Source organism: Mustela lutreola, chromosome 2 (assembly GCF_030435805.1).
Source record: "Mustela lutreola isolate mMusLut2 chromosome 2, mMusLut2.pri, whole genome shotgun sequence".
NCBI classification, from domain to species: Eukaryota; Metazoa; Chordata; class Mammalia; order Carnivora; family Mustelidae; genus Mustela; species Mustela lutreola.
Genome location: NC_081291.1, coordinates 120,670,715 through 120,696,236, shown reverse-complemented (window position 1 = coordinate 120,696,236; position 25,522 = coordinate 120,670,715). Strand labels below are relative to the sequence as shown.

The 25,522-nt window shown below is 33.8% G+C and overlaps 1 protein-coding gene and 1 long non-coding RNA gene across 6 annotated transcripts in view; one reads left to right on the top strand and one right to left on the bottom strand.

Moving 5' to 3' along the window:
• The window catches only part of FXR1 (FMR1 autosomal homolog 1), a 58,253-nt gene extending 37,214 nt beyond the window's left edge, over nt 1-21,039 (top strand). The window contains exons 10-18 of one of the 5 annotated variants that reach the window (XM_059163383.1): nt 1,104-1,213; nt 5,818-5,904; nt 7,290-7,347; nt 7,435-7,497; nt 12,627-12,830; nt 14,580-14,780; nt 15,504-15,584; nt 19,079-19,170; nt 19,961-21,039. In XM_059163383.1, the coding sequence (XP_059019366.1) occupies nt 1,104-1,213; nt 5,818-5,904; nt 7,290-7,347; nt 7,435-7,497; nt 12,627-12,830; nt 14,580-14,780; nt 15,504-15,584; nt 19,079-19,170; nt 19,961-20,131 (1,067 nt within the window). In that variant the 3' untranslated portion in view covers nt 20,132-21,039. Of the gene's footprint in view, nt 1-1,103; nt 1,214-5,817; nt 5,905-7,289; nt 7,498-12,626; nt 12,831-14,579; nt 14,781-15,503; nt 15,585-19,078; nt 19,171-19,960 lie in introns of all 5 variants that reach the window. The other 4 variants (XM_059163381.1, XM_059163384.1, XM_059163382.1 and 1 more) reach the window with 4 other exon arrangements.
• On the bottom strand, nt 20,945-24,942 carry LOC131824833 (uncharacterized). The gene is made up of 2 exons (XR_009351002.1): nt 22,913-24,942; nt 20,945-22,870 (listed from the first exon to the last, which is right to left on the bottom strand). It is a non-coding gene; the product is annotated as an uncharacterized LOC131824833 (long non-coding RNA).
• Nucleotides 24,943-25,522: the final 580 nt, after the last annotated feature.

The following is a 25,522-nucleotide window of genomic DNA, read 5'->3' as shown; positions in this document are numbered from 1 at the left end:
TTTGTACCTCTTCAATTGCTGCTGCTTTTAAACTTAGGGTTATTAATGGGGAAGGAGTTTTGAGAATAGGGATAGAAAATCCTGTAATGGTGTCTTTGCTGTATTGACCCATTTGCTCTTACTATTGTTGTTCCCTTATTCTTTAATGGAAACTATGTTCTCAAGAATGTGATAGGAGTAACTTCCATTTTAACCTCTTTCAACCAAAATTAATTTACTCTGGAAATAGACTGCTGATTTAGTTAAAGAAGAATGAGGGACTTGGACTTAATAACCTTTATAAGGGATACATCTATTTCATACAGGGAAGGTTACCTGAATATTTACTTCTGTTACCTGGTAACACTGTCTAGTACTGCTTTGCTATTTTTACAAGTTTGCTACCTTTGTAAGAATTAAGTTCCTAAGGGGAAGAGAATTTTCTACCCTCCTTTTAGTTTCTCTTTTAGTTAGAAGATACTTAATAACTGCTCTTTGACACACTTAAATGTTAAGTGTGGAGAAGGTAAATAATTTGGATTTTATGTCACTATCATATTTCATATTTAGGAAGACCGCATACCATATATATACTATATGTATTTGTATAGCTGTGAAGTACTTAAAAACTGTGAAGAATGTTAAATGCAGACATTTTATTTTGTTGAGGAGTATTCATTTTAAAAGATGTGTTGTGGATGAGTAGCAACTTGAATATGAAAGCAAGATTGAATTTGTTAACATAAAAATACATAAACAAATTGGTATGATTAATGCCAAAATAAGTGTTTCGTTTGCCTTTAAATAATGTCCAAGTTTTGGAATGGGTTGCATTGATATTTTAAAAATACAGAAATGATGTAGAGCACATTAAAAAAAATGTTTTAGACTTGGAAAATGACTTGTGTGAGCAGCATTGTTAGTCCTCGTTAATAATAGCCTTAAGCATTCTGAAGAGAAGGAAGTTTCAGATCAAGGATAAACCGTGAATATATTGAGAGTAAAAAAATGAAGCTTTGTTTTGTTTTTTAAATTTGATAGCAAGTCACATTATTGGGGCTGGTATTGGAAGGATTACCAGTACTGGTTTTAACTTATTGTTATGTTTTTTTCTCTTATTAAAGGAAAAGTAATTGGAAAAAATGGCAAAGTTATTCAGGAAATAGTGGACAAATCTGGTGTGGTTCGGGTGAGAATTGAAGGAGACAATGAAAATAAACTACCTAGAGAAGATGTAAGTATTATGTCTAATTTAATTTGTCTTGCTTGCTTTTTTTTTTCTTTCATTTTTTTTTGGTAAACTGTTCTATTCCTGGCTGACGTAATAATGTTATTTTATATTTTGGGGAGTTATATCTAGTCTCTGATGCAGTGTTGTTGTTTTTTTTCTTTTTTAAAAAATTTTGTTCCTTATAATACTGCTTTCCATGCTCAAGAAAACAAGTCTTCTTTCAGTTGTGAGCTGTGAGATCTTGGTTGGTTTCTCAGTACTTCAGTAAAAAGCCAGTTTTTGATAAAGTGGTTTCAGTTTGAGAATTTTAAGTTTTGTACTTAACAAAACAGTTTGTTATAAAGGAATTCTTAGTAAATAACCATGTACTTAAACCTTTTTTAGAATCCGAAAACACCGATCATTTCTTAATTGAAATCTGTAACCTTTTATGTTGCTATTAATTGTGACAGCAACTTTCTGAAATTTCCTTTCCTGTCTCTTTTCACATGTTCCAATGCTGTTCTTTACTCCTCAAACATAACTTTAAGGATATCTTAACTTCGGTATCTCCAGTAGCTTAAACTTTGTATGCCTGTGAATGAATATAAGGCAAGGATTTTCTCCCAAATGATCTCTCAGGAAGTAGCTTCAGTTTTACACAATGGATTATTGCTTGGAGAGCTCGTTAGCCTGTTGGAAAGAATGCATCTTCCCTAGGAGAATGAAAACTGTTCAGAAATCTAGCCCAGATAAACTCATATCAAGCATTGGATGTTGTAAAGATGCCTATTAAGGAGCCACTTCCTTTATTCCTTTTAATTGGAATGTAGAGGAAAAAAAAACAAATGAAGAGAAACACATGACTTAGTATTACAGAAGTGAGTACTTGCAGCTGAGGTTGGTTTCATCCTATACTGCTTCCAAAATTGCCATAAATCGCAAGTAACCTTTACTCTTAAAGCAACCCTCCCTCCTCTTGCCTTTGAGTGGAGTATTAAAATTGAGGTATAGGGACGCCTGGGTGTCTCAGTGGGTTAAGCCGCTGCCTTCAGCTCAGGTTATGATCCCAGGGTCCTGGGATTGAGTTCCGCATCAGGCTCTCTGCTCTGCAGAGAGCATCTCCCCCCCCCCCCCCCCCCACCTCCCAACGCCTGCCTCTCTGTCTACTTGTGATTTCTCTGTCAAATAAATAAATAAAATCTTTAAAAAAAAAATTGAGGTGTCATTAAAATTCAGACTTTTCCCCTCTAGTACCCCCTAATTTTAATGTATAAAAGAATGGTGATCCATTTGGCATACAACTACTCCATAAAATTGGCTTGGATATCAAATGTTTATTGGTCAGGGCCTTATATGAGTCAACTAAAAATTTCTTAGTTTAATACGAGTAACTGCTCTTTTCTTAGATTGATGTATCCCTAGTTGCTTTCCAGTATTTAATACTTGTTGCAGAGCTAATTCTTTGAAGTCTTTTTTCATAAATAGGAACTTTCGTGTACTTTACTATTTTTAGTTTTGGTTATTGTTACCCACATTTCTGTGCTAGGGTTAAGAAACTTAAATGCTTACAGAAACCAAGCTGATTATTAAATGATGAAGCAGGTTGGACTATACAAAGCAAGATACAGGGATAAGAAGATACATGGTCTCTTTCTATAAAAGAAGCAGATGCTGCTTAGCTTTAATCTGGTTGCTGTATCTTTCGATATTAAGAGAAGCTGGAAACTTAATATACAAAATTTAAAAATTTCCACAACATTGCATATTAAAACAAATTTGAAGGTGGTTATTCACTTATTTGGGGCCACCATTTCATAATTTAAGCTGTTAAAGTCCCCCGACAGACTGTTGATAGCTTGTTTACACTGAAGTTTTTGGTGACCACCTTTAGCCTGAGATGACCTTGCCCACCTAGGTATTATAGCAGTTATTGTCTATATTATTACGTATTTAATGATTTTCTCTCAACCTTAAATTTTTTGTTATCTTAGCAAACCACATTATGAATTCTGAGACCAAGAAATAAAGTCTGAATTCCCATACTCTTTTTCTCTGGCCCAATGACGTGTATGTACAGTTGCTCAATATTTTCAATCTGTTTTTAAGATTGGATTTGAGTTTTTCATTAAAAGAAATATGCTTATGTAAAAGTTAGGGTATAGTATATGTGTATCTATGTAAATGTAAATTTGTATTGATACAAATGTAAATATGTATCTATGTCCTGTATATGTATCTCTCCTGTTTCCATTGTGTCTGATAGAATTTAGACTGTTGTTGGTTGCCTTTTCATGTCTTTATTTTGCTGCTAAAAATAGGGCTGCAGCAAATATTCCTTCACTGGAGAGTAAATTCCTAGAAGTGGGTTTTTTAAAAGATCAAAGGGTAAAAGGCATTTAAATTTTTAGACCTTAGTTTTCCCACACATTCTTTCTACCAGTGTCAGAAATGGGTCTGTTTTCCACATACTTGCCAATAGAGAGTTTTAATTAGTACCATTCCAGAAAGGTGTATATGTTATCTCTCTGTGTGCTTAAGACATTTGAATTGTTTTGTTAAGCAGCTTCTCTTGCATATTTTTTGTCTTTATTACTAAGTTGTTAGAAGTTTTGCATTTTAAGGAAGCTAGTCTTTTTTTATTTGTAACAAATACTACTTCTTTATTTCCCCCAATATAAATTTTTAAAAATTTTTTTGTTTGGTTTGTTGGTTGTTTTTAGATTTTTGCTGTATGACTTAAGATTTTCTGCATTTTGTCCTGCTTGGCAAGATATTTCCTACATATAGATCATTTAGAGATCCATTTATATTTCATTCTCCGGGTTTTTTAAAAGTGTGTCAATTATTAACTCCCGATGGGAATTTTTTTGGGGGGGGTGTAAGATATTAGAAACCAGGGATCCTGCTTTATTTTTCTGAAGTGCTAGTTGGTAATGTCAGTGCAATCTATTAAATATAAGTAATCAGTTATTAGTATCTTTTTAAAAATCTAGAAATTTCACTGAAATAACTTTTAGACACAAATTTGTATATTCAGTATTAATCACTCTTTAAATTTTTTTATTATGGCTCAATAGTAACCATTAAAATATTTTGTAAACTGTGTCTTTAAGGTTATGTTCTTACCTGTGCTTTTCTCTGGAGGGAACTGTTGGTGATAGCATCTCAAATTCTGGGTCAAGGTGCATTGTATTTCTCTTATTCCTTGCAGATAATCTGTCTGGAATGATTTTCCTACTTGGTAAAATTCTATTTAACATTTACTTTAATAATATTCTTAGGAGTTCCCCTTAAGTTTCCACATCTGGGGTGGCATAATCCAAATCCTATTTAATATTCCTGTGTTTTTCATTGATACCACTAATGCTATGCATAATTCAGTATTTTTTTAAATTGGAGTATTTCTTAAAGTTACTTTTTGATGACTATTAAATTAGATACAGGTGTAGAATAATAATATACTCCTATTAATATGGTATCTGCTTAAAACATTTTTTAGATCTTTTTATTTTTTTAAACCCCTCCTTCATTTTTTATTCAGTTTGCATTCTTTCTTATCTGCCTATGACTTACTGAAGACAGGGTCAAGACTTCTTCCTAAGCTTAACTTAGAGTTTTTTTTTTCATGCCCTCTTAAGCCAATCTGTTAAAATAGCTGTTAGGAACTCCTCTGTAGAATTAAGAAAACGAGAAACACTGGAACTAGGGGAGTTTATTTAGGCTTTACTCATTTTTCCTTAGCCATTAGGAAGCTAGAAGTGTATTTTTTTGTAAATTGAGCGAAGTTAATCCTTTGATTTGCTTTAATATTGGTGACTAAATATTGGCCCATATCAGTAATTCCTTTATTTTACACTGTGTAAATGTTTGTTTGTGGCACTTCTGTTAATGGTCAGGAAGCACTACTTCCAGCACATAATAATTGACAGTTTTGTTATGTGAGCACATATTAAGGATAACCTGTCTAATGTGCTTTACCTTTTTAAAACCATCACTACCAGGTGATCTGTCTGGTCTATACATTTATACCAGTTTAAGAAAAATTTCTTTAAGGGGCACCTGGGTGGCTCAGTGGGTTAAAGCCTCTGCCTTCATCTCAGGTCATGATCCCAGGGTCCTGGGATCGAGCCCCACATCCCGCTCCCTGCTCAGTGGGGAGCCTGCTTCCTCCTCTCTCTCTGCCTGCATCTCAGCCTACTTGTAATCTCTGCCTGTCAAATAAAAAAATAAAAATCTTTAAAAAAAAAAAAAAAAAAAAAAAAAAAAAAAAAAAAAAAAAAAAAAAAAAAAAAAAAAAAAAAAAGAAAAATTTCTTTAAAAGGTGGTTTTATATATGGAGAAGGACTGAATTAGAAATTAGAAAATCTGATGTTAACTGGTATTTTAAAAGTAATTTAAATTTTCAGCATGCTTAAGTTGTAGGGCAAATACAATATGTTATTGAAAACCTATTTTAAATTCTATTGATTTTTTTCCCCTTAGTTTATTTTTACATCTTGAATTTTAGTATTTAATTATAAATCCCTTGTATTAGAAAAGTTTTCCAAATTATTTATTCATATGTGAAATTCAGGCTAGAACTTCGTTAAAGTATGAAATACTGAGGATGTTGTGTTTTCTTACAGGGTATGGTTCCATTTGTATTTGTTGGCACTAAAGAAAGCATCGGAAATGTGCAAGTTCTTTTAGAGTATCATATTGCTTATTTGAAGGTTTGTATACTGTTCACATATCACTGTTGCTTTATATGTTTAAATTACATCAATTTTTTGTATTTTGTATTAAATTTTGTATTAAATTTCAGATCATCAAATATTTTTTTAGTTCAGCTTCAGATTTACCCTGTTCTCTTATATGAGAATTTAGGAATAAAAGGTCTGTTGCCATAATAAAATTACTGGTCTTTTGCACATTGTTTCTCTTTTTCTCTGAACTTTTACATTCTTTCCTTACTGTTTAAGAAATGGTCTCACTTGTGTTCCTGTAGTTTGACTGTCATCACCTTACGTAAATATGTGTGTTATACTGAAACCCATTTTGTTTTTAGCTTGATGTTTTAAATGCAAATAGGTCAGGGAGTAAGATGGGCTTTCTTTATAACTGGTATTTGATCAGAGGTGGTACCCCATAGCCATCATTTGATAATTCGTAACCATTGTTTTTAAGATAATCTGTTTGAGTTGCTAAAGAGCAAAGATTATAATAAAAAAAAAATGGCCCATAAATTATTAAAAGTTGGAATTGTCATTTTCTACTTTTATTACTAGGTTTCTTTTCTGATACCCTCAGCACCTCTGTCTCTAGTAGGTTTTCCTTTTAGTCACTCTGTCATTGCTGCTATGTTAATATTTTAAAAGCACACATGATGATGTCATTCTTTTAAAACTCATGTTTATAATCTCCATTCAGTTTGGCATTTTAAAGCCCATGCTTTATCTTCCAGTACTCTACTACTTCTTAGCCAGGAGCTTTGGTCTCATCATCTTACCTTCATATTCTGTGTGACCTCGGTTTCTGAATGACCAAGTCTCCTAATTCATCTAGGCCACAACTCAGGTGTCTCCGTTTTGATGGAAAAGTAGGTTAATAGTCCCTCTCATACATGGCACCTGTATTTCACTTATCAGAGTTTTAATTTCTTGAGGGCTGAGTCTGGTAATATCATGTAATTATTTGCTAATTAATAAAACATTCGTCTGTTCATTCATTGTGCCAGAACTAAAACTCGAACTGTGAATATTGCTCTAGCATAAAAAACATTTATTCTTCTCTGTAAGCACCAAAAGATAGTTTCTTTTAGGTTTGTCTGTTAAAAATAACCCTTGAAGGTGGAGAGTCGTTTTTCTCTATATTGTATGCTTTGTAGCACTTAGCATATTCGGTGCTTACTAAGGTATTCAGTAAATATTCAGTGAATTGAGTCAGCAGATCACCTTGTGAATTGTATTTATTAGGTACACAGTTGTATTTTACCAAATAATTGACCCAGATCACAGCTTCTTTCATTGGTAGGGGGTGTAGTTTTAACTGTAGATTTTAAGAAGGTGAAAATGGTATGACAAAGAATATTTACCCTTTTTTGTTTTGCTTATTACAGGAAGTAGAACAGCTAAGAATGGAACGCCTACAGATTGATGAACAGCTACGACAGATTGGTATGGGTTTCAGACCTTCTTCCACCAGAGGGCCTGAAAAAGAAAAAGGATATGCCACTGATGAAAGTACCGTCTCTTCTGTACAAGGTTCTAGGTCTTATAGTGGAAGAGGCAGAGGTCGTCGGGGCCCTAATTACACATCCGGTTATGGTAAAAAAAAGTTTTTTTTTTTTTGTTAGTTGTTTTAGTTTAGACACTTCAAAACTTTTTGCTCAGTGTTACTTAGTTTGTTGTTCTGTCTTGGCTTTGGGGGCAGGAGATAGTTTTGAGATACATCTATGGTAGTGAAGGCATAGTTTATGTTAATGATAGTAAAAGGTATATGATGTTCCAAGCCACTTTGTAATGAGATCAAACATTGACATTTTGTTAAGTTGGCAGTTCGTGATCATTTTTATTCTGAGTATTTAGAGTAAATCTAGGTGGCATTTCTGTATACAAAAATGTATACATATCAAAACCTAGTAATTGTGATGATGCTGCTAGGAATCATCTTTTGCCTACTCTCTAGGAAAGTAATAATGAAAAATAATGCTAATCAGTGGGCCAATGTTATTAGTACATCTGTACTAGCTTTATAAAATACACTTTATTGGCTCACTTAGCAGTTTTGAATATAAATATCTCACATCTGGAATTATTTTATGAAATAACACTTCATTAAAATGGCTTTTTAAAAAGCCAGAACCAAATTAGCATTTTATAAATGAATATTTTTTTAAAATGTATTTCAGTATGAGGATGGGGCCCTAGCCTGTGTAGGAAGGGGCCAGTGGATGGTGGTGGTCAACAATTCTCTAATCCTGAATTTTCACTTATTCTTCTTCAGCTTTGGAGTTGTTCCATTTTTCTGCATTTGGAGTTGGATCTTAGCAGTGACCTGATTTTTGTCTTCCCTTGTTACCTTCCCTTTCTCTTCCCTTCTCTTTTCTCCGTTCCTCTGTGCTCATGATAACTGCTTTAGAAAAAAATAATTCATAAGTGTTTTCCAAAATAGAAGGCATTTAGGGAAAAATGGATAAACAAAGCTTACAGTATGCAGATTGCACACCCAGATTTCATGTTTTAAGGATCATCTAGTGATTCCAGAACTATATTAAATTTGCCTTTCATCGTTGTGTAGCTGAAGGGTTAATTATACCTTCCCTTTCATATATTGCCGTGTTCTCATTTCTTGATAGTTTTTATTATTTAAAGTTAACTATTGAAACTTGAAAACAACATTCTAGTAAAGTAAGTGCTTATTAGCATTTGAAGGGCAGAAAATTGTGAAGTACTACCGTATTTCCTGAAAATACGTTTACTATAAAAGACAATTAACCAGTAATTTCTTTTAAGGATTTTATTTATTTCTTGTCAGACACAAGTGAGAGAGGGAATACAAGCAGGGGGAGTGGGAAAGGGAGAAGCAGGCTTCCCGCTGAGCAGGGTGTCTGACACAGGGCTCGATCCCAGAACCCAGGGATCATCATGACCTGAGCCTAAGACAGATGCTTAATGACTGAACCACCCAGGCGCCCTGACAATTAATTGGTAATTAAAGAGAAATTATAGTGAATGATTCTGGAAGTACAAATTACTAGTACAGATAATCATACTTGGCTTTTTCGATGATAGGATGATGAATTCATTGAAGACTTCTATAAGTCTCTGTGGGAAGTCAGCTTACTGATGAGGCCAGTCTTTTTGCAAAATGCCTTTGTTGACAGTAGATAAAATTTTTATGAGTTAGTACGTTGTAATGAGTGGTAGAGGAATAACCTCTGGATTGAAAAAGGTTATGCAAGTTGTTCAGTAGATGGCACTCTTACCTCTGAAACTTTGCAGACTGGTCATAGTGTTATATTTCTTGAAATGGCTATTGAATTTGTGAGCTTGAGAGAAAAACGATTTGAACTTGGTTATAAATCATCTCTTACCTACTTAATATCCGGATATTTAGGTGATAATATGTAAATTGTGTAAGAAACATTTGTTCAGGGGTGCCCGGGTGGCTCAGGTGGGTTAAAGCCTCTGCCTTTGGCTCAGGTCATGATCCCAGGGTCCTGGGATCCAGCCCAGGGTTGGGCTTTCTGCTCAGCAGGGAGCCTGCTTCCTCCTCTCTGCCTACTTGTGATGATTGTCTATCAAATAAACAAAATTAAAAAAAAAAAACAAAAAACATTTGTTCATAGTGCTCTGAAGTTGGTATTTTCCCTTAGAGTGGGTGATGCTTTAAAGCTAATGGGCAACATTTTAAGACACAAAATAAGTCTTAAAATAAATGGATGACATGTTGAAGTTGATAAAATATAGTACTTAGCTATTCAGTTTAATGTATGTGAACGTTAAAAAAGGATGTCTTCAGAAATGATTTTAGTTTCAGAGAGGGGAAAATCTGATATACAATTCTGTTAAAAACAGCTTTTATTTGTTAGAGTCATTAAAAATTGGATTAGGTTCGTGAATCATTTTAGAGCTGTTTTCTTTTTTCATTTTAGAGTTCTATTTTAAAAAAATTTGGGGTTCATGGACTTAATATTTTATAAAATTAAGAGATGGTTGTAGTGATTTCATCAGTGTTTTGATGCTTTAACAAATCTCAAACTTAAAATCTTAACATAAATTTTTTTATCTTACAGTTTTCTAGGTCAGAAGTCAAACATAAGTCTCAGTGGGCTAAATTTTTGTTTTTTAAAGATTTTATTTATTTGAGAGAGAGTGGGAGAGGGTCAGGGGGGAACCAGACTCTTTGCTGAGCAGGGAGCAGGATGTGGAATTTGATCCTGTGACTATGGGATCATCATCGGAGAGAAGGCAATCACTTAACCAGTTGAGAGCCACCCAGGCACCCTCAGTCGTCTAAAATGGTCAGCAGGGCTGTGTGTCTTTCTTTGAGGTTCTAGGATAGAATTTGATCCTAGAGACAACCTTCATTCCTTTTGCATGTGATGCCCTCCCTCTTGTCTTGTAAAGCCAGTGTCTGCAGAGTTCTGCTCTCTCTTTGGTTCTCTGCATCTGAGATTCATATGGTTAGTTTGGCCTCACCTGAATAATCCATAATTCCCCTACTTCAGTATCCTTAACCTTATCACATATGCCAAGTCGTTTTGCCATTCCAGAAACATTTAAGCTTTTTAAAATACGGCTAAAACAAGAACATTAGCCAGTTCATTAGCCCTTTTTGTTTTTGACTTTAGTATCTGTCTTTTTTTTTTTTTTTTTTTTAAGATTTTATTTATTTATTTGACAGAGAGAGAGATCACAAATAGGCAGAGAGACAGAGAGAGAGATGAGGAGAAGCAGGCTCCCTGCTGAGCAGAGAGCCCAATGCGGGACTTGATCCCAGGCCCCTGGGATCATGACCCGAGCTGAAGTCAGAGGCCCAACCCACTGAGCCACCCAGGCGCCCCTAGTATCTGTCTTATCTGTCGAAATCTATATATCTTTTAGACCACCCCCCTAAGTATTTAGAATAATAGATTAAGGTTAAAGTTTAGCAAAAGTTTCCTTGCTTGTGATAATGAGTTAAATATTATGCTCTATTTCTGGAGAAAATAAAATAGGGACATTTGTAAAAATCTTAAAAATGAAATATCTTCACATTTTGGTAATGTTATCATTTACTTGTCAGTAAATTGAGAAATTTCTTACACATTCCAAAAGGTGTTTTCATGACTCTTGAAATGATAAATTGCCATTATTCTAACAAATCATGACATCATTTAGTAAATTTTTTGTCATTTGGAGAGAGAAATGTTTGGGAGATTCATTTTCTTTTGTGAGATCCTCAGCCCCAGACACTTGGGAATACTAGAAACTTGCTATATTTTTTCCCTAAAATATAGTTCCAGTGTATTAATCATTTTTATATAGTTGAGTGGTTGCACCCATATTTTTTAAAAAAGAATTACCTGTAAAGGAGAAAGGAAGTTGTTAGGCTCCTTCATTTGTTAAACTTAAATTTTATTTTGGGTACCTTAATACTACTTAAGTACATTGGAAGAGTTCTTACGTTTTACTTTCATCATCAAGTGGTAGGAGTTTAAATGTAGGGAACTTATAGTTTAACATGGAATTACTTTTATTTGGGAGATAAACAAAGGAACTTCAAAATCATGCAGCAGATTCATTTCTCTCAAGAGAGAAATGTTATGCACATTGTTAGGTGTCTGGAGGCACTTAGAGGTCCACTGTTGTTTTAAATACAGACCAAGTGGGTTGTAAATCCAAGTGGGTTGTAAATCCAAAGGGGGAAAAAAATGGAAGACAACACATGACAACATTGCATGATAGACACATATTGCTTTTAAGAAAAGGAGGGAAGAGGTCTGTTTTCAGTTAAATTGGTCTTAAACTAGGAATTGAACTGGGCTGTGAAGGAGAAGGATTTGGACATACACGATAAGAAGGGGTGGAAGTGGCATCCCAGAATTAAATATTAGATGTAGGAGTGAGTATTGCAGTGATTGAGTTATCTAAATCTGGCACTTTAATTGTGATATACTAGTAATGATGTTGTAGGCTTTTACAGAATATTTGCGTTGTTTAAATTTTTAAAAGGTCAGTATTAAAATAGGTCATTGAAACCTTAGAAATACTCTGTCAACCTTTAGAGTCATGATGAATTTTTCTTTTGTCAGGTTAAAGTTGTGTTCTCAGCATTCTTAAAATTTGTAATTTCACATAGTGTATTCTAATTTAAGCCACAGTTGCTCGTAAAACAATTATTTTATGTATAGCCACTAAAAATACACTCTAAGTTTATAAGAGACCATCAGTTATAAGAAACATTGTGATTTGAGAGATGTTAAGAGTGTGAAAAATGTGCTTCCTAGAATCACTGAAATAATGGGGGAGCATAGTACAATTAAACTGTTGTTTTTTCTAAATACGATTAAATCTGCTTTTAAATATTGGGTAGCAGTATTGTTATACTAATTTGTTTTTAAAACAGTAAATTGGCCAAATTTGTTTTACTGTTTTCCCATACTAACTGCATTTGCATATTATATATGTAAAGTTTTGTGTGTTTTCTGTAATACTGTATTGGCTCTGTTTCTGCACATCCAAACCAATTTTTAATTTTCCACTAGTAGATTCTGTATTACTAATGCAGTATTAACATGTAATTGTTTCTTAGTAAATTTCAGACTCAATTTTTATTTAGCTTTCTTTGAATCAGCCAATTATGGTTATTAAAATAATGATTTGTAGGAAATAATTTTAGAAAATGTCACTCCTCTTTTTCCCTTTAAAAAAAAATTGGAATCTAATTGGCCTATGTTCTCTTTCCCAAGGTACAAACTCTGAGCTGTCTAACCCCTCTGAAACAGAATCTGAGCGTAAAGATGAGCTGAGTGATTGGTCATTGGCAGGAGAAGATGATCGGGAGAGCCGACATCAGCGTGACAGCAGGAGACGCCCAGGAGGAAGAGGGAGAAGTGTTTCAGGGGGTCGAGGTCGTGGTGGACCACGTGGTGGCAAATCCTCCATCAGTTCTGGTAGTTTTTTATATACTATGTCAGCATCCTTACTTTGTAAACAGTATAACTTTATGCAAGCTAATTCATTTCCCAAGGCCACCCATTTTGGGAAGTGTCTTCTCGTTGAGGAAAGTCATGGAGCATATGGCAAGATAAGGAGAAACTAGGGTGTTTCGTAGTGAAGGTTTAGCTAGAATATTCAGGTCAGAGAAATTTTGGTTGATTCTCTCTTTTGAATAGTCTAAGATTTCTTTCTCTAATTTTGGGGGGCTTATGTAATTAGAGTATGTTTCTTCCCTAGAGTATTTGGGTTATATATTTGTTTGCCAGACCAACCCAGAAAATTCTAATGCACAGAAAGATCTAAGTAACTTTACATACTTAATATTGAAAATTAACTTAGAGGAATTTTTGCTTTACTATGTACTATTTTGGGAACAGGAAAAATTGTGAAATTAAAAATTTTTTTTAACTATTTGAGGAATTGAGCTGTCTAGAAGGCTGTTTAGAAGACTGAAAACTGAGGTGCATAAGCAACTTTTACAGGAGTTGAGAGAATGTTTTTCTTAGTATAATGGTTTAGAGGGAAGAATTGTCAGCAATATGTGTAATAGATTATATCAGATACAACCTTTACATATTTTTTTTGTATACCACTTTAAGGGAAACCACTCTTAATGTTATCACGTATGCCCTATTAAAGTTTATATAGTATTTTAAATGTTGTAGAACATACATATATATAATTAAATGTACACCAGACTTGTGTACAAACTACAAAAAACTTGGAACAAATCACAAAACTTAGGGGCTTTTAAAAAGGTACTCTAGTTCCAGTGATATTCTTTAAGCCCTAAGTTTAGTTGATAGGCATTTAGGGAAATACTTTCTATATTTTACTACATTACATTGCTATTTCCGGGGTTTATAAAATTGTAGTATGCTGAATTTCACAATAAATGTACTTTACCTAGTGCTTATGATTAATGGATAAACTTAGTGTCTTTTGCAAAGATGCTAGCTTGCTAGCTGTTACCAAAGGAAACTTAGAAAGGAAAAATCGTGATTAGGTGAATTTCTTCTGTAATTTGATTGGTGGAGGCAATAAATGCACATAGGTAAGATGGGTATTTTTTTTCTTATGAATTATATCTTAAAACTTCCCCTTTTCCACCCTCACCCCACCTTACCCCACCTTCACTCTTTTGTTTCTGGAGATGGGAGTACTGGTCAACATTCATTTCTCTATTTTCTTATCATCAGTTAGAATTTGAACCTTTTTTTTTTTTTTTTTTTAAAGTTTGCTTTTTTGTGTAGACTTGTTTTGATTGCTTCGGTTCATTAACATTGAACATAACATAACAAGCAGCGACACGTTGAACTCCATAAAGGAGACAAAGTTCAATATTTCTCTTCACTTTCATTTCTCTAGCCTCTGGGCAGGATTACCTAAGAATGCGAATATCAAAAGTAGCATATAATAATACACGTATTTCCTAATACATTTTCAAAACAAGTCCAAGAAATGGTAGGAAGCTGAGGGTATTTGTTCATCTTCTGCTTTAATTTTCATTGCCATTAAAGTTCTTCATATTTGTTATTTTCCAGGGAAAATAGTGATACAGAAAACATTTATTTGAATACAGAATATAGGGGGAGAATTAAAGTTTCTTTATCATTAGTAGATATTGTTCAATATAGATCAAAACATTGCTAATGACTGCAGCTCTCTTAAACAAATATTTCTTGCCTCTGACATGCATATAGTGCTCAAAGATCCAGACAGCAATCCATACAGCTTACTTGATAATACAGAATCTGATCAGACTGCAGACACTGATGCCAGCGAATCTCATCACAGTACTAACCGTCGTAGGCGGTCTCGTAGACGAAGGACTGATGAAGATGCTGTTCTCATGGATGGGATGACTGAATCTGATACAGCTTCAGTTAATGAAAATGGGCTAGGTATGTAAGCACTTAGGGAAAAGATACATTATTGTATAATATCAATGTATGATGCTTTTTTCAAAAAAAAAACGTAATGCAATTCGCATATTGAATTTTTCTTAGTATTTACTTCAACAAAGATAGATAGCTTTGTGTCTGTCTGAAGTGTCTAGTTCTTAGATTTGTATAGCTAAATTGGAAATCAGAAGGGTTTATTAAAGTGCCCTTTGATGCTATTAACTAAGTATGGATATTCAAACTGCAAGGCACTTAATACTCTTATTATTCATAAACCAAAATTGGGCTTTCAGCTTGCCTCTTTAAAATTTATTATAAATGACACTAGTGAAGGTATGTATAATGAGTAGACATTAACTTCCAAAGGGCTAAAATGTTAATTTTGCTTAAAAAAAAAAAAAGAAAAAAAAAAAAAACCAAAAAAACCTGAATTGTATTGGAAAGGAAGACTTTATTCCTGAATGATGGTAATTGTTGACTTTGTTCAATTAAGAGTTTAAAACCCTCTTAATTTCCAGATGATAGTTCCATTTTTAATCTATTTGAAATGCTTAAAACTACAAAATTATCTTCCTGTCAGTAATGCATGTTTTATCTTCCCTGTTTAATTAGAAAGTTCTCTTTCCCCATTCTTAAATGTTTGAAGGAAAGAAGTTTTTTTTTGTTTGTTTGTTTTGCTTTTGTTTTTGTCAGAATAGTTCATGGTAAACTTTGCAATTACAGATGATAGTGAAAAAAAACCCCAGCGACGCAATCGTAGCCGCAGGCGTCGTTTCAGGGGTCAGGCAGAAGATAGACAGCCAGGTAACTTGAGTGGACCTGTTGACAACACCAGGTCACAAGCATGAAAAAAATGTCATGTGTCTGCTTTCTAAATATATTACACTTAACATGTACACATGTGTGCATATACATTCAAGATGTGCATTGCATAAATTGTTTTACTCAACTAATAAGACTACTTCTCTTAAGAAAATGCATTCTTCCTTCACTCCGTAAATGTTTTAGTAACCTAATTGAACTAATGTTGTGTCTTAATTTTTTTTTTACATGGAAATACTGTTGCGAAGACCATTATTTTGTCCACTTGGCAGATTCTGCATACTTGAGTTTGGGCCTGCCATCCCAGGGACTTTCTTGTAGATTGTGATTGAGGTTGATTGGCAAAACGGGGCAACTTTTGCATGGTGCCGCTTACTATATCTGAATTCAGCACCTCATTTTTGTGGGCATTGTAATACCCACAGTTTGAAAAAAAGTATAAATGAGAAAAATACTTGAAAGTGTCTTTTTTCTAATAAGAGGAATGCATGTTGTGTTTTGTTTGTTTATTGTAGTGTGATGCCTTTTCCCTTACACCTACTAACTATTCAAATTAATAGTACTTATTTATTAGTTTTAGAATGTTTAAGTAGTCATAATTTTTCATAACTTCAAAGAAACTTTGTTTGCTGTGTCTATATTATTTTGAACATTATTCCATTTCCTGTATACAGAGAATCACGTGTATATTCACAATGAAGAAATTGTGTGCACCAAAAATAAACCCCTTTTAAACTAATCAATTTCTGCATTCTTTCCAAAGCAAATTCTTGAATGTGTTTTCCCCAAATAATGAATGTAAATTCAAGTATCTTTAATATTTTAAGTTTAGTGGTTGTAGAGACATTTGGGAAATGGGTTTAAAGGTGTTCCCATTCTTGAAGAAAACTTCATGTTTTAAAGATAGTTGTAAATTTAAAAGGAATTAAATACTGTCAAAAATAGCAAGTTTCCAGAAAATGTTTCTTACTGTTTTCCCTTCTCTTCCCTCTCTCTATAGTGTTAGAAATATCTTTGGATCAAGAGGTCATATTTACACTGTTTAAAGTTGGCATGGCAGTGAATACTGCTGAACTTTATAAATAAGAAAGTTCAGACTATCGTTTCGGGCTTAACATAGGGTAAAGAACAACATAATTTTGTTAACTAGGTGGATGGTGGTTTATTACCAAGTCAATGGACATAAAAAACATAGTGGTGTTAAAGAAGAGGTAGAGAGATTTCTGTGTGATATTAAGTGAAACTTGAGTAATTTGGAGTATCCAATAATTTGATGATTTGTTCCATACTTAAATTTATTCCTGTTCTACTCTGTTTTTGGAATTGTTGCTTCTCCTGTTCAGAAATCCTTGTCTTCTTGCCTGCCTTCCCTGTCCTTCCCCTAAAAGCCCCCTAAGATAGCATTGATGGAACAGGTGCATTATTTTCTCCTTGCTGCTGTCAGTACTTCTAGAAAAGTAGCCTCATCTAAAAATATGAACATTCCCTTATATACACAATCATTTCATTTGTTCTCATTTGCTCAAAATTTTTTGTTGACTTTTGTGTAAATTAAGCAGTGAATATTCTTTATTATACTTAGAAAGTGACTATATACACTTGTGTCCAGTTAATTTAGTTGGGCCCCTTAGGAAATTCAGTAGTCCAAATTTTGCTGCACAGATTACTGTATTTTTTTCCTAGGAATTGTATTATATTAATCTTTAATGCCCTTTCAAGTGGCTTGTTATTATAAGGACTGGCTGTAAACAGGCTTTGAGTCACCTTAGTTTGTTTCTGGTTGTACCTCCCTTCATGGCAGAGGGGTGCTGTAATTTTTTACCTTGCCAGCTAAGTGCCTCTTAATTTAGTTGATAACCATGTCAAAGTATATTATGCTGTGCATGTACATAGTGGATGAAGGGTTCTAAGAATTGTCACATACTCAAATTTAGCAATAAATTTGTGCAGCATGGTTTCCAAGTAGCTGAGTTCTTCAGGTGTCACTGAGGGCTGAAGTATAGAAACAATTAATTCATTAAGGTGCTCCCCAAACTAGAAATCATTTCTAGGATGATTTTGCTACCATGTATGTAGACATAATAATGAAATGGATTTGATAGTATTCCTCTTCCCAGTTTTGGAAACGATTACTAAATGTATTTGTGAATTAACTGGATTTATGTGAAGATTTTTATTTTAAAGCTCTAAATTACAATTTGGAAGAAAAGAGGCAGTTTTAGACAGGATACATCTTTATTTGGTGCTATTTCTTATAAATGATTTGTATTCTGAATTAAGTGGTTTCTTTGAAATTTAAGATTCATTTAGTCTCAGAAAATTTTGGATCTTATAAAAGCAGTATGTTAATTCGTGGTCACAAAAAATGAATTGTAAATACCATCCTGCTTCTTTATCAAAATTATTTATTTTCATATAATTTGAACCTGATGGACCATTTCTCCCCTAGTGACTTTTAATAAATACTTTAAAATTTACTTGAGTTTTCATTCTTTACATTAACTTGCTCTCATCCCATAAATTAAAATAAATGATATTTCATATAATGAGAGATTTTCCTCCAGTCTCTGGTAGAATTCTTTGAAAGAGAGCGATTATTTTGATATTTCTCCAAATTATGAATTCTAAATTGTAAGTCCTAAAGAGAAAAGATTGAGGTGTAAAGTGAGGCCAGAGTACTGTAGAACAGAGATGTTGCACTTGGGTTGACAGAAGAGTGTTAGCTTGCTTAGTCTCACTATTGCCATCTATGTCCTTGCAAACACACATAACACTTCAGTCAGTCCCCTGAAAGATTGTCAAAGCAGGGAAGAGGTGGTTACTGAATTAATGGTGGCACTTTTCCCACCAGGATCATTGTCCACATTTTTAGGGTGGTGGTCTGCCATCTTCAGTTGGCTTGTAGCTTTTTGTTTTGGATCATTCAGAAGGGTTTCTACTGTGGAATGTGAAAAAGGAACCATGAAATTCCACACTTGGATAGCTTACTTAGGCTTTAAAACAAAAAACAAAAACAAAAACAATATATTTGAGTAAATCAGATCTGATGAAAATTTCAAATCGAAGTATATATATAGCACACCATGATTTGTACCAGATATGTCCCTTTTTTTTTCCCCCACTGAGAATTGCAAACACTGGGCTTAGAATGCTGCATTTCCTATTCCTGGTTGTGGATTTCTGTATCAAACTTTATCCCACAACTGTAGAGTCAGTCAGAAGCAATGGCTGGATTTCTGTGAAAGTAGACTTAAATCTAGGCTGCTTTGGATCTCCAGCTTGGAATTTTCTGTTGTCAGCATTAAATCACACATATTTTTCAAGTTTTGTTTTTGGTTGGAGGTGGTACCCAGCTTAAAATTTTGAAATTGGGTTACCCACCATCAGTTTATCTTAAAAGTAAAATTACTCTTTATCCATAAATAAACTTTAGAAATATTTTTCAACACCTGTAATTTTTTTCTCATCTTCAACAGTCACAGTTGCAGATTATATTTCTAGAGCTGAGTCTCAGAGCAGACAAAGAAACCTCCCAAGGGAAACTTTGGCTAAAAACAAGAAAGAAATGGTAAGGAGAATTTAACCTGTAGGTTTTTGTTGTTTTTGCTTTTTGGGTTTTTTTGTTTTGTTTTGTTTTGGTATGGTTTAGCTTTATTTTTACTTTTTAACTGATTGTGTGATCGATCACTTGTTTCCCCAACTAGACAAATAATATTTTATTTTATTTATTTTATTTTTTTTTTTGGACAAATAATACTTTAAAGACTACTCTTGATTTTGTTCTTGGCGCCAGGTAACTGAAGATATGCATGCTTGAGCCTGGAATACTTTTCATTTAAAATTCCAAATAGCTTTTGTAAAATTCAGTTTACCCAAAGATATTGGGCATGGAGACTGTTGGCTTAATTTGGGGAGCAGTAGGCTATATATACCTCTTCTCAGTGATGGATGTAGACCTTTTAAGTTTCAATTCTTTAAATGCTTTAAGGGATTTGAAATGTAAATGAATTTCAAAAAAAAAAAAGGTGAGTAAAATAGGTGTTTATTTGCTTGGGGTGTATTAACTTTATGTCTTTTACATGGTGAGCTTTCCAGTGGTTAAAATTAGGTTCAATTTTCAGTAAACAAATAGATTATTCTGTAATTTAGCACTGCCGGGTACTAGAGAGAAGTTGAAAGACCAAAGAGGTGGAATACATTGGTATATGTTTTGAAAATTTAACATTTTAATTCTTTGATCCAATGTGGTTATGAAACTAAAATAATATATTAGCTAATTAATGTTTATATAGCTGTTTTCCTCCTCAGCTGTAGATTTCATTTATAAAGAAGTTGAAAAAGTTGTCTCCCTTTGGCAGGCAAAAGATGTGATTGAAGAGCATGGTCCTTCAGAAAAGGCAATAAATGGCCCAACTAGTACTTCTGGCGATGAAATTTCTAAGCTACAGCGTACTCCAGGAGAAGAAAAGATTAATACCTTAAAAGAAGAAAACACTCAAGAAGCAGCAGTCCTGAATGGTGTTTCATAAACTGAAGAAGTTCCTAGTTTACAGTTCTTTTACATTACATTTTACAATAGTGCTTGTACAAGCTTGCCAAAGATAGAATATGGATCGCCAGTCTTTACATCGCACTTTCAGTTCCTCCATTTGGAATTCAGAAAGGGGAGGGATCCTGAAGATATCATATGTTAAACATACTTTGACACCTACTGTGTTATAAAATATATCATCAGATGTGCCTTGAGAATAGTATATGTAACATTAAAAAAAAGTTGCTGGCTATAGGAAATGTTATTTTGTTTTCCAAATATGGCAGAGATGGGGGGAGGTGGGAGGGATGGGATCCCTAACGTAATATTCTTTATGAAAGCATTAGCTGCTTTTGTTACATTTTTAATAATATGCAACCACTTCTTCACCTGAGGAAAACTAGAATGAAATGCAGTCTAAAATATTTTGCACTGAATTGTAATTTCTCCATTAGTTTAGTCTGGAAACTGGTCTGTTTTAATGTGTTTTTTAAATGCTGTATGTGGAGGAAAATCTGCAGACCACTGGAATACATTTGTTAAATTCTCATCTGCAGGGACACTGGGTGATATTGGCAGTGACTGTTCTACATTGAGGCTTTGTTTGGTTTATTTATTAAAGTGTACAGTATTTAAAAATCAAACATAGCTTTAGTTAAAACACTAAGCTGAATTAGTCATGTCCATTTCAGACATAACCTGAACTACTGAAAAGATTCAATTTCCAGGAGGTTTATTCTGTATAGAAGTACATGTTAGTCTTCAGTAGAGTATCTTTTCCTTTTTTCTCTTTTTCTTTACTCTCTCTCTCTCTCTCTCTTTTTTTTTTTTTTTTTTTTTTGATTTTGGTTGTTTGATGTGCAATATGTTTTTGTATGCAGGTAGTAAATAAACTTTGATCTTCCATTTGCTGATTTTTAACTTTCTACTTTTTATACCAAATGTAGCAAAGTAGTTGGAGCTAGTAATAGTCTAGAATAGTAGATTGCTTTTTAAAAAGCATTTACACTTGCTCATAAATAGTAGTAACATATTAATTGGTTAATCAGTTTGTAATGCATCCTTTGAAATCTTAGCACTTAAAACTTTGTGAGACTAGATTGGTTTAGGGAATTGATCATACATTTGATACTAGTAAAGTCTTTATAATCTTATCAAAGGCAACTTTTGGAAGGCAGTGGGGTAAATCCAGAATTTTGTTTTGGCCTTTGATAATTTATTAAAAGTTATTTTTATAAAGTAATTATGGTGAGCAGTTTTTAAATAGTAGACCATTAACTTGGTTTCTGATATTCAAGTAATTTTGAAGGGTGTCATTGTTAATGATTGTATTTTTTGTATGTATTTTAGCCACATGGCTTAATTTTAGGACGATAAAGACTTCACATAAAGTGTGTTCAGAGTAACAATGATAAAATAATTATGCAGATGTATGTGAGGTCATATCAAATGTGGATTTACTGGAGGGTAAAGTAAATCTACATTTGGATTTACAGTGGAGGGTCCCCCCCGCAATAGAAATACATAGACCACTGAGCAAGAAAGACAGTCCTTTCTCTCATTTGGTATTTGAAAAGTGTTTTTTATGTGCATAATCTTTGTTATATACATAAAACTGTTGAGTGATTTTAGTTAATTTATAATGACTGAAAGACATTTCAAGGTACTGCTAAAAATGTATTTGCCACGGCAGTGTCCATATAACTCCGACCTCAAATTTATTATCACTGAAGTTAAGATGTGATGGTATTAACATGCTTTTTCCTAAACCCTAGTAACAGAATTTATAAGTAAGATGTGGTATGAATAGGGCAGTTCTTGAATTTTGAGTAACAGTATCAAATAATTCATACCCTGATTTTTAAAAACTTAACCCACAGACACCTTTTTTAAATCATTAAAGGTTAGAAGTACAGTTGTTAGCCTTTTTTTCTTCTCTTCAGTAACAGGGTTATAGATAAATTATAAGGTATGAGAATTAATTTCCAAATTGGTAAATACGGTATAAATAAAAAATGATTTCTCGTTTTCTTTCATGTAGAATAGATTTTACTAATATCCTTTCATAAAGATTATTTCATTGAGAAAGTAATGTAAAACCATCTCAGAAAATGGGCATAGTTGCAAGCAGTTCTTCAGAAGAGTAACCATATTCTAGGAAAGAAGTATCAAGATTTCATTATTTACAAGTGACTAAACCTCATGGCTTGTGTACTGTAGAACCATAATAGGCTTGCCTTTTTTTCCTAAGAGCAGGGAGCAGAGAGAATGAGAATCTTAAGCAGGCTTCACAGAGCCAGCACAGAGCCTGATGCTTTGAGCTCATAACTTTGAGGTAATATCTTGAGCCGAAGTTGAGATGGATGCTTAACTGACTGTGAGCACCAGACACTCCCCATAATAGGCTTTTCATGGGGTAAATACTTTGATTTAGAAGTGAAAAGGCCCACTCCTTGAAGGTAGGAACCATTTTTGAATCCGGTAGTCTTCCAATTATTTTGAGGGGTGTATCTTTTTTGGCTACTACTACACCAGTAGGTAAGATGTTGCTATTGGAAAACTTACTGGTAAGTTAGGACATGCTAAAAGATACCCCCAAAAAATCAAAAGTAAAGGTCTTGTGCAGCCCTCACATTCATTATACTTATGTGAAGTCACACAAGTTTATTAAGATTACATGGGGGCAAAAATCTTTTCCTGAAACCTTGGGAAGGCTAGTATTTTTGTTTGGCATCACCTTTTTATTCATTTTTATAGTTTTTATTTTTAATGTCTATACCCAGTGTGTGACTCTCAACCCTGAGAGTGAGTCACATACCCTCCCAACTGAGATAGCCAGGTGCCCTGGAATCACCTTTTTAAAGCTTCAAGTGGGCTTAAGACTTTTGCAAAATGGTGTAAATGGGTTTTGTTGATAGCTCAGTCACTGTTGGTAAAATTATAGTAGGAGTACACCAGTTTTTAAGTAGTTGTGTATTTTAATGTGGAGTTGAGAAGCAGCACATCAAACTGGTGAGTTCATGAAAACCCAACAGGCATTACTTAGAACCAGGCTGAGGGAGGTCACTTGAATGATTTTGCGCCAAAAAAAAAAAAAAATTACAGGTATATGTAAGTAATCTAAGAACAGATGACAATAAGCTAGTGAGGAAGAGGCAAAGTAGCTGGTATTTTTTTGTATTCCAGGTCTCCATGTCAGCCATTCTTTTGTTGCTGGGATCCATCATCTTCATGCTAAGTCACAAGTGTTTGTAGGTATTGTTTTCTGTGAGTTGAATGTGTAACTTGAGAAAGATCTCTGCAGAGTTGGCATCTAAACTAAATGTTGCAGTTAGATTGGGAAATTGTACCACTTGTCTTCCCACAGATACGCCCTTTTTTGAGGTTGAAACCAACCTAGTTTTCTCATAGGCTATGCCTACAATGAGCTTAGTTTATAAGGACAGATGAATGGACAACTAGCTATAATGAAGTAAGTCCTGTGTTGGATGACTGTTGGGATGAGGGTAAAGCAGACTTTTACACTTGGATTTTCTAGAAGGCCTCAAGGAACTTGAATTTGAACCAGATTTGTGTGTTTGACAAAATTCCAAAAGGCAAAAGATGTTTGGTGTGAAGCCTCACTTAGTTTCCTTTATCTGCTGTTTAACGGTTTGGATCCCCAATACCTTTTAAAAGGATATCTGGTATAGTGAATTTGGTGATTCCTTTTCACAATTTTTAGTTATTAGGAAGTGTTCTTGAATGGATAGTAGTTACAACCTTTGATAATATTGGGGTTTTATTTCAGGATTTGCAATAAAGTAATAATCACAGTCTATAATAGTTAAATTTTGCCAAGTGGTAGTAATTTGAAGTTGCACTCAACTGTTGACTGAAAATAAGTCAGTTATGTTAAGCCATAGGAAATTGCCAGTAATGGACCATTTTTGACCCACAAAAAGTGGCAATTTCCTATGGCTCAACCTAAATACATTTTTAAGTATGATCATTTACTCTAGAAATCCAAGCAAGAGCCTAATCATCCAGAAAATAAATCCCTTATTTCTTGATGAGGGATGTACATTCTTTAAGGAAATATATTTTGTAAGAAGGGTTTATCAGTGGATTGCTTTAGATTAAGAATCATCTGTACCTTCCATATTACTACTTCAAGTACTCAAATAAGGTATAAGCTATAATCTTTGTTAGAGAATGTCTACCAGTCCATTTGGCTTGCCTCTTTCTTCCTCTGATAATCTGAAGATTGTAGATATAGGTGTACAGAATTGGGAGCTTCTGTGTACCTAACCCCAGACATTCCCAATGTTGTAGGCAATCTTAAAGACAGAAAAAAAGCAAGGGCAAGAATATTTTTCACTGACATTACCAGTCTTAAAGCCTTCACTATTAAGTATACTAGTGAATAGCTTCTTAAATTTGTGTTTCCGTGATTGGTATGTTTTTCTTGGAGTGAAATTACAGAGAGATTTTCCAAATACCTTGTACCTCTTTTACTTGGACTGTCAAAAGTAATTTTTTTTTTTAAAAAGTATTACAGAGAATAGTTTTTTTTGTAGATAAACGAATTTCTCTTGTTGTCTGGAGCCTTTGCCTCAGCCTGGTTGAATTTCATTTTTTGACCTGTCATTATCAGATTGTAAAGAAAGAATCTGAATGTTACGTTTGAAATTCCATTAACTGTAACTGTACTGAATGAAGTAACAGCAAGTTAACATAATCCAGATTATACCTAAACACTAAATACTATGGGCTTTGTCCATAGTAATTGGACTAACTGATAACATTGGATAAGAAGCTCCTCTTTTTTTTGGTAATGAAAGAGTGTGGGGAGAGAGAGAAGGAGAGAATTTTAAAGCAGACTCTGCTTTGATCCCTTAACCCATGAGATCATGACTTGAGCTGAAACCAAGGGTTGGATGTCTTGAGCCACTCAGGTGCCCCTGTATAGAAGCTCTTCCTATACCCTGTTTCTAACACAACAGTTAGCTGTAAGCAGACACAGTGACCCTGAACAACAGTGCCAATTGAAGTTTCCTGGTACTCAGTGTTATTCTCAGTTCAGGATTCCATATATAACCAAAACCCACTCTAACATTTTAAATAGTGTTTTTGTACTTTACCTCAAATTTAATTTTTTTCTATCCTACTCTTCTCCCATTTGAACAGAATTCTGTATTCTAGCCAGAACCGTGGAAACTTAAAACCTAACTTTCTAATTCTAAATAATCCATTATGCCTGACTGAATTTTTTAAAGAATTATTTCTGATGCAGGGTTTTAAGGTAGGGCGTACATTTTCAATATACTGAGTACAGCTTTTTAGTTTGGCATAGTTCAACATGCTTAGGGTTTTGCTCTTGTGTTAGTAAGATGTTAATCTAATACCT